Raw genomic sequence first — 10,057 nt, 5'->3', positions numbered from 1 at the left:
AAAGAATATTTCTTCAACGAAAATCAAGGCGTGGATTTTTTAAAGAATATTTCTTCAACGACCATTTTTAAAGAATATTTCTTCAAGGCGTGGATTTTTTAAAGAATATTTCTTCAACGACCATCAAGGCGTGGATTTTTTAAAGAATATTTCTTCAACGACCATCAAGGCGTGGATTTTTTAAAGAATATTTCTTCAACGACCATCAAGGCGTGGATTTTTTAAAGAATATTTCTTCAACGACCATCAAGGCGTGGATTTTTTAAAGAATATTTCTTCAACGACCATCAAGGCGTGGATTTTTTAAAGAATATTTCTTCAACGACCATCAAGGCGTGGATTTTTTAAAGAATATTTCTTCAACGACCATCAAGGCGTGGATTTTTTAAAGAATATTTCTTCAACGACCATCAAGGCGTGGATTTTTTAAAGAATATTTCTTCAACGATCATCAAGGCGTGGATTTTTTAAAGAATATTTCTTCAACGACCATCAAGGCGTGGATTTTTTAAAGAATATTTCTTCAACGACCATCAAGGCGAGGATTTTTTAAAGAATATTTCTTCAACGACCATCAAGGCGTGGATTTTTTAAAGAATATTTTTTCAAACGACTATCAGAGGCGTGGATTTTTTAAAGAACATTTTTTCAAACGACTATCAAGGCATGTCCGCCCATCCATGTATTTTTGTGAACAAAGTACAGGTCGCATTTATGATCCGATTTCACACATGCCACTTAATTGTCCCAAGGACGTACCCTATTGAAATTGGAGAAAATCGGTTCAGATTTAGATATAGCTAACACCATACTGCCAATATTTGTCCGATTGAGACAACATTTTGCACAGAGTACTAAATTAGGTCTAGATTGATATATGCCAAGTTTTGTTGAAATCGGTTCAGATTTAGATATAGCTCCCATATACAGTTTCGTCCGATTTTATATAAACGGAGCACCAAAATCCCAATATGGCTGACTTCCAAAATGTATCAATGCAATGTTTGTATATAATAACACTACGGTATTTAAACTTCGTACACATGCAAAGTAACTAAACATCGCAACTAGGAACTTTGCAAACATTTACAATATAAAATGAATGTAATGCAATATATCACTAACAAATCAGCTGTTTTATGAAATAAACAAATTTCATAAAACAGCTGAAAGGCAGTAAAAAAATATTTGGCAATATTTTTGTATTTTATCAGATTGTCAAAAAAATCCTGGCAAACTTCGATGTGTTTATAAAAGTTAAATAAAAGAAAAATGTGTTTTAATACTGCCCAAATAATTACAAAAAAGGGAAAGATCTTTTCAATGAACAACGTTTAAAATATATTTATTTGTTACACATATTAATATTTTCACTAAAATTACCTTTGTGAATCTGACATTAACTTTTTTATTTGGATATTACATTTTGTGCTCGTAAACAAACAATGCATCAACAATAAAACCGATGCCTGATTGCTTTTTAACTGCGTTGCAAATACGTGGTAGCGACATTTTGAAATAGTATGCAATGTAATGCCATGTTCTGACGGGCATTCGAACAACGTAGTTCGCTCTCAGAATTACGTACATGAATTAACCCGTTCATACAACACTATTCTTAATTCATGTCATTAGAGTTTTTTTTATTTCAAACTTTTGTTTCTTGTTTTACACAAAAATGTTAACATATTTGCGTGAATCACATATGGATCTAAATAGAAAAAATAATTCTCTTTCTCCTGACTATAGTATGAACCTATATCTATTTACTTTTAATTCATGTTTTCCATTTTTTCTGAAAATATTGTTGCTATGAATAATTTTTTATATTTTCTCAATTCAAATGTGACATATAAAAAATTGGAGAATTTTTGTTTGGGTTTCCCCACATTTGTTTCTCGTTTTGTACGCTAATTAGAAAAAAAGGGAAGGAAAGGCATATTGCATTATGTAGATTAAAAAATTTACTTCCTTTTGCATATATAAAAACTAGACAATTTGTTACTTTTCATTCATCATTTTCAATTTTACTGAAAAAGTTTGAAAATTTCATAAATATTTTCAAACTGTCAAAATTAATTTATTTTCGATAAATACTCTCAATTGTTAGGGATGGGACAAAATTGTTGGTTATTCAGAGAGTGATTCGAATTGAACAACGTACAAAAGTCGGTGTTCGCTCAGAAAATTTTGTATGGGGAACTAAGTAATTACTTCATAATTAGGGGTCGAACAACGAATGAGAGAGCGAACGACGCTCGTCTGTACATGGCATAAATATTATGTACTGTTGCATTATGAAACAGGATGCATTGTTCAAATGCAAAGCAATTAACATTTTGGAAGTCAGCCTATTTGTGCGATTGAGACAAAATTTTGCACAGAGTACTGAATTAGGTATAGATTGAAACATGTTAAGTTTTCTTGAAGTCGGTTCAGATTTAGATATAGCTCCCGATTTTATGGAAATAGTGCAACATACTATAGATATTTGTCCGATTGACACCAAATTTTGCACAGAGTCCTGAATTAGGTCTAGATTGATGCATGTCAAGTTTTGTATTGGATTTTGTGTTGAGATAAATTTTGGATAGCTCACTGTGTCCCTTTATATAGATCTTTTACATATTTTGCTCGATGATTGACATTAAATTGTATCATATAGTCGGCCCCGTCTGACTTTCGAACTTAACTTACGGGTTTAAAGAATATTTTTTTAACGACCACAAAGACTTTCCTAAGCTGTTATATCTATCGGTAAATATTATGAGTATAAATATTAATTTGTTTATAATTCAATAGTTTTAATTCAGCACTGTGGCGATAAACTTATTGAAGTGTCCTTCATTTAAATCTGACAAACATGGGTCTTCCTCTTAGACTTTACAGGCCCCATTGTCCACAAACATATAGGCTAAAATGGAAATAGAAACTCTCATAAATATAATTTATAATAACACCTCGGCTTATTACTTACACTTATTATTTTTACAGCTATATCGTTGGAAATCACATTTATTTGAAAATGTTTTCAATGCACCATTATACTCGGCACAAACAGGCCTGTATTCTTCACTACAAATATCACGGCATTTCTTCATACATTCCTGCTTGGAAACCACCTTTAATTCTATAGAAATAATATTTTAAATTAAAATTTATAATATCATCATTCCATAAATATACCCATACCATTTTGTTTATTATCCTTTCGGCGACACTGCTCCAAACTGAATAGGCACGGATTTCGGAACAAATAGCATTGACGCTTGTCCACAGCATAAACGGTTTCCTCAGTTGTGGAACACTTACGCTGTGCCGCACAGTTGTCTGTTAAAGCATTTGTATTCGTCATCAGAATTATAACTAATGAAAACAAAAGTAATGAAGATACCAACGAATACATGTTTTTTAAACGAAACGAAAACGTGTTGTGCTTTAATTGCCAGTTCTACAATAACTGAATAATAATAATAATGACAAGCAATGAATATAATAAAAATCTACAAAAACCAATCATCAATGTGGGGGATTTTTTCTCAACCGATATTATTACATCAAAAGTACATTGATATATTTAGTTCTGCGGTATATAAGCTCAGTGGTAATAGCTACGCTTTTGTTCTGAAAATATGACTATTTGATTAGGAATTTTATTGGTAATTTTTCCTGAATATTACAAATGATGAAAATGGTATCGGAATCATATAAGCAGAAGTTCGCTGTGTAATGGTCTACCTCTTTTATGAAAAATCTGATTTATTGCTTCACTTTATTTTGGAAATATTTTGAATAAGCTTTCGTTATTTATAAGATGATGGAAATACTTACATACTACAGGGAGACTTGTTAACACTAAATTAGATGTTGAGTATATATCTATGTTTTACTGAAATTAGCCAATTTGGTTCATACAGGAAAATTATTTATTATACCCTTCACCACACTGTGGTATAGATGTGTGTTAAGCTTCCTGAAAATCGGTCAAGATTTAGATACAGCTCCCATATATATTTTCGTCTGATTTAATGTAAATGGTGTACCAATGTCCCTATATATCTTTCGATTGACAGAAAATTTCACATAGCGTAATGAATTAGGTCTAGAATGATGTGTGTTAAGTTTCCAGAATATCGGTCCAGATTTAGATATAGCTCCCATATATATTTTCGTCCGATTTAATGTAAATTGTGTACGAGTATACCTATATATCTTTCGAATTGCGCGAAATGTCCCTATATATCTTTCGATTGACAGATAATTGGCACAGCGTAATGAATTAGATCTAGAATGACGTTTCTAGGGTTTCCTGAAAATCGATTCAGATTTAGATATAAGATATATAATGTCCCTATATATCTTTCGATTGACAGATAATTGGCACAGCGTAATGAATTAGATCTAGAATGACGTTTCTAGGGTTTCCTGAAAATCGATTCAGATTTAGATATAACTCCCATATATATTTTGGTCCGATTTAATGTAAATGGTGCACCAAAGTTTCTAAAAATCTTTCGATTTGCACGAAATTTGGCACAGCGTACTTAATTAGGTCTAGAATGATGTATGTTAAGTTTCCTGAAAATCGGTCCAGATTTAGATATAGCTCCCATATATATTTTCGTCCGATTTAATGTAAATGGTGTACCAAAGTCCCTATATATCTTCCGATTTGCACGAAATTTGGCACAGCGTAATGAATTAGGTCTAGAATGATTTCTGCCGAGTTTCCAGAAAATCGGTCCAGATTTAGATATAGCTCCCATATATATTTTCGTCCGATTTAAAGTAAATGGTAAACCAAAGTCCCTATATATCTTTCGATTTGCACGAATTTTGGTATGGTGTCTAGAATGATGTGTGTTAAGTTTCGGGAAAATCAGTTCGTACAATTTTGCATAACGTACTGAAAGTTTTGAAATCGGTTTCAGACAAGTTTCTGTGACAAGTTTCGATGAAATCGGTACATATATATATATATATATATACATATTGATATTTGCTTTTTTTGATTTAATTCGATTCTACACTAATTCAAGAATGTCTCAACAAAATTTCAAGTGAAAATCTCAAGAACGCTTGAAGATATAACCGATTTATTGTGTCAGCATCAAGTGACGGCTAAAGGGCTTCTCAAACTTTAAACGTGTTTTTATCTTTTGCGAATGGCTGACACGCTTCTTCTCTTTTAAATCTTCAAATATATATGTGCAAAGTTAGCATTGGTATTGATTTACCAGCCCAATGAAAATCTTGAAAAATTAAAATCGAGAATGGGTGGGGTTCCCTTAAATTGATTTACATAATTTTGTCCAATTTTAAGAAGCAATCCTATATCTGAACAATTGAAAAATGTGGTATAGGTTGCAGAATGACATGTTTATGTTGAATATACCCAATGTGGTGAAGGGTATCATATAGTCGGCCCCGTCCGACTTTACCGCTTTCCTTACGCATTTATTTTTGCAACTGTGCGTGCGCAGTTCACATTTATTACTAAATATTTTATTTCTGGCATTATGTTCGACACACAACGAATGCTCTTCTGCTGTACAAATATTGTCCCATATGTTATTTCCTTATACTGCGAGCGTTAATAAAAACTGTACACCATTGACGTTGATGTTTAAAATGTTGTTATACTGTACGCCATATGATGATGTGTATATTATTTTTGTCATTCCAAAATATTTGTTATCATAAGCGAATCTTATGTACATTTAGCAATGTACGTCTGTCTGTTGAAATCACGAAATAGTTCAGACGTATTTCTAGGATACAATCCCAGAATATTTACTTTTGAAAATTCACTTTAATCGGTTTACGCTTTGATACAACTTTCATATAATGGCGTCACCCAATTTTCGATATTTCATAAGTTTGTAGCCAAAGAAAGGTCAATATTTTGACGTAGTTCCCATATAAGGTCCCGGCCAAAATTAAATTTGTTCATAGTTCTAGGAGACTTTTTATAGCCTCTGCCTTATGGATAATTCATACAAATATTGCATATCATAATACTTCTTACAAACAAAAATCAAGTACGAAAATGGAGAATTTCCTTACACTCCCCCATAATATGGTTAATATATATATAAATATATTTTGTTTTAATCATGCGAACGGAATATTCTCTTTGAATTAAATTTTCCACAATCAAAGATTTTACATAGCCTGTATAAAGTTAGAAGATTGAACTTATCGGTCCACTTCTTCTACTACCTCCCTCACAAATTATCAATATTTTGAGAACTTGTAAATCTCATATGAGCCGAACGGAATATCCAATTTCATCTAAACTTTGCACATTATAATACTTTTACCAAACGTATAATAAGTTCGATACATCCCCACAAGAGGTCAATATATTTTAATACCGACATGTGGAGGCTGCCATAAAAAGTGGGAACTTTTCTTCCAAGTGTGTACTCAAAATACCAAATTTCAAATGATTCGGTTGAAAACTTGACCAAAAAAATACAAAATCCCGAATTTTTGCTCGATACCATTATTGATGGATATCGATATATACAGTGAGTGTAATGAGTATTTTGCCTCAATACAAATTTGACAAATTTCTAATATATACGCCTAAAGCCAGCAAACTAAAGATGTAAAATGAATTATGTTTGATATTGCCACAAAACCGTTCATATCTTTGAATCTGACCTCCTTATTGCCATTTTCATCGCATATATTGTTTCCTAGATCAATATTAATGGACCATAAAGTTTTCAAAGTCAGAAAAATGGGATTTCGCGATATTTTTTAAAATAATTTGTTTGTCGGATATTGGTTTTAATAGTTTTTAAGGTCCTGTCCTCGCGATATATTTTGCAAAACCTCCTTTTTATTATTCTAAACTTATTTGGGATGTTTTGAAGCCGCGACGACTATATTTAATACTCTCATTTTGAGATTAGGACGAGAAATTACCAAATATTAAATGAAATATTGCTGGAGAATGTATTGAACGTAAATGTGAGAAAATATTCACGAAAAAAATGCCGTTGTTTATTGGAATCGTCGCCAAATCGTTTTTAGTTTATGGTTACCCGCAATGGTAACTATAAAAAGACGGAGCGTATGTTATGTAATGATTTTTTCAAAAATAATAATAAAAAGCAAAATACTTTTTTGTGATAATCGTTTTTGGGTTGGTATAGATTTTGGCCGATATCTTCTAGACCAATAGGTCTTTCGCAGGGGTTCTTGCAGAAATAAGATCTATATATGTCCACAAACATATCCTATCATACATAATTCATTTTACATCTTTAGTATGCTGGCTTTAGGCGTATATATTGGAATTTTGTCAAATTTGTATTGAGGCAAAATACTTATTACACTCACTGTATATTTTCAATACAAAGTTGCAATGCGTGTACAGAATTTCAAAGCGCTCTCTTAAATATTGCGAGGTCTATTGTGATTTCAACAGATGGATACACAATCGACATAAACTTTTGTTTTGATCGATAATATATTTGCATTATGGTTCGGTTAATATTTCGAGGAGTGTATAAAAAAACACGATAAAATGAAGTACACACTTTCTTTGGACGCTTACAGTGTGTTAAATAGGTAAAAAATCATAAAATATAAAATAAAATGTAAAATATTTAATTAACAATTTAAATATATTAAACGCTTCTCATTTAAATTATGTTGTGTTAATTGAATTTATAATCTTCACTATTTTTTGCCAAGTCATCATAGTGCGCATTGGGTACATTTTAAGTGCAAACATTAGCTGTTTCATGTCTTCATATTGAACCGGTTTTAATATCAATATAAATCTACTATACAGTTAAAAATATGCTTCTAAAATGCCAAATGAGATGATATATAAAATTGAAATATAAAAATACTCTATTAATTAATAACCAGAAATTCCAACTAAAATTATCATATTTTGAGGTGCAGTGTTATTTGGGATCTATTTCAAAAAATAAACCTAGATTAAACAGTTTCGCCAGGAGCTTTTTGTCATTTGAGAAACAGAGTTGCAGATTGTTTTAAAAAGGTTGCTATGGCCTAAAAATGTCTAATTATAGTTTGTACCACCTTATTGCTCAATCCATCGCCTGAAGGTGTCGAAAGTTTTCTTAAAGTCGATAAACAGTAGATACAGGGGGCACACCATTCTATAGGTTGTTCTATTATGACTCATATCCTTTTAAAGCCATCGGTTAGTCGGTCCTGATTAGTAAAACTAATATTTCGGAACCGTGGATTTGGCCTTTTTAGTCTTAATTGCCTTCCAAATATATATTGAGGTCCAAGTTTCTTAGGAAATTGCTCATAAGCCAGAGTCTCGTGGTTTACGGAGTGTGTTTGTATATTTTATTCATCCAGACTTTTTTTAATATTTTTGCAAGTCAAACTCAATCCACTTTAATTATATAAAAAATATTTATTTGTTATAAAAACGAAAATATAAATTAAATAATAATAATAATATCATGAATTAATAATACATATAAAGGCAAATTAACACGATCCTTCTTGTGATGATCTAACTCCAGCTGCAAAAAAAATTAAATTTAATAAAATAAAAAACTCAACCTTTAAACATCAAACTTACGAATTCTCTTCGTGCAGACGGCGACATTCATTTCACATGAATTTGAAAATTCCATTTTTCTGCCATTAGTCAGTGTAGCGCAGACAGGACGTAATAGAAGAGGGCAAATTTGTGGACAATCAGCACCTTGAGCGCCTTGTCCACCTTGAGCGGCTGGTCCACGGCCGCGACGACCCCTTTGGGCTTCAGCCGAACTCGGCAAGACAATAGCAACGGCAGCAATCAATGCAAGGGCGATGATCAACTTGGAAGATGCCATTCTGATTAGAACGTATGTGTCTATTCTTTTTAAAATTCGAAACTTGATTAACTTAAATCTGCAAAATCTTCACAATTTATAGATAACGACAAACAAGTAAGAATCCCCTAAAAACCACACTTAATGGATTGTCAATAAAAAAGAAGTTTTTGTTGACTAATGATGCTACTGTTTGCATATATATTGTGGGTTATTTAAATATATACAATATGGTAGAATAGATATCGATAAAGCAAGTTATTGATTGAAGCTTGTGTTTTTAAGAGAATATGCTTTTTAAGGAATATTTTTTCGAACGACTATCAGAGGCGTGGATTTTTTAAAGAATATTTTTTCAAACGACTATCAGAGACGTGGATTGTTTAAAGAATATATTTTTAAACGACTATCAGAGGCGTGGATTTTTTAAAGAATATTTTTTCAAACGACTATCAGAGGCGTGGATTTTTTAAAGAATATTTTTTCAAACGACTATCAGAGGCGTGGATTTTTTAAAGAATATTTTTTCAAACGACTATCAGAGGCGTGGATTTTTTAAAGAATATTTTTTCAAACGACTATCAGAGGCGTGGATTTTTTAAAGAATATTTTTTCAAACGACTATCAGAGGCGTGGATTTTTTAAAGAATATTTTTTCAAACGACTATCAGAGGCGTGGATTTTTTAAAGAATATTTTTTCAAACGACTATCAGAGGCGTGGATTTTTTAAAGAATATTTTTTCAAACGACTATCAGAGGCGTGGATTTTTTAAAGAATATTTTTTCAAACGACTATCAGAGGCGTGGATTTTTTAAAGAATATTTTTTCAAACGACTATCAGAGGCGTGGATTTTTTAAAGAATATTTTTTCAAACGACTATCAGAGGCGTGGATTTTTTAAAGAATATTTTTTCAAACGACTATCAGAGGCGTGGATTTTTTAAAGAATATTTTTTCAAACGACTATCAGAGGCGTGGATTTTTTAAAGAATATTTTTTCAAACGACTATCAGAGGCGTGGATTTTTTAAAGAATATTTTTTCAAACGACTATCAGAGGCGTGGATTTTTTAAAGAATATTTTTTCAAACGACTATCAGAGGCGTGGATTTTTTAAAGAATATTTTTTCAAACGACTATCAGAGGCGTGGATTTTTTAAAGAATCTTTTCCTGAAGACTATCAGAGGCGTGGATTTTTTAAAGAATATTTTTTCAAACGACTATCAGAGG

The 10,057-nt window shown here is 31.6% G+C and overlaps 1 protein-coding gene across 1 annotated transcript; it reads right to left on the bottom strand.

Moving 5' to 3' along the window:
* Positions 1–2,876: 2,876 nt before the first annotated feature.
* Positions 2,877–8,846, bottom strand: LOC133331775 (U-Kazal-Dg21.2-like). Its single transcript, XM_061540149.1, has 4 exons — positions 8,714–8,846; positions 3,193–3,330; positions 2,978–3,130; positions 2,877–2,914 (listed from the first exon to the last, which is right to left on the bottom strand). The coding sequence occupies exons 1-4, from the start codon at positions 8,844–8,846 to the stop codon at positions 2,877–2,879; spliced, it is 462 nt and encodes a 153-aa protein (XP_061396133.1).
* Positions 8,847–10,057: the final 1,211 nt, after the last annotated feature.

The sequence above is a fragment of the Musca vetustissima genome, unplaced genomic scaffold (genome assembly GCF_032173495.1).
Source record: "Musca vetustissima isolate MV318-11 ecotype Yass unplaced genomic scaffold, APGP_CSIRO_Mvet_v1 utg209984, whole genome shotgun sequence".
Taxonomy (NCBI): domain Eukaryota; kingdom Metazoa; phylum Arthropoda; class Insecta; order Diptera; family Muscidae; genus Musca; species Musca vetustissima.
The sequence above is the reverse complement of the archived record's forward strand: the minus strand, read 5'-3'. Positions and strand labels throughout refer to the sequence as shown.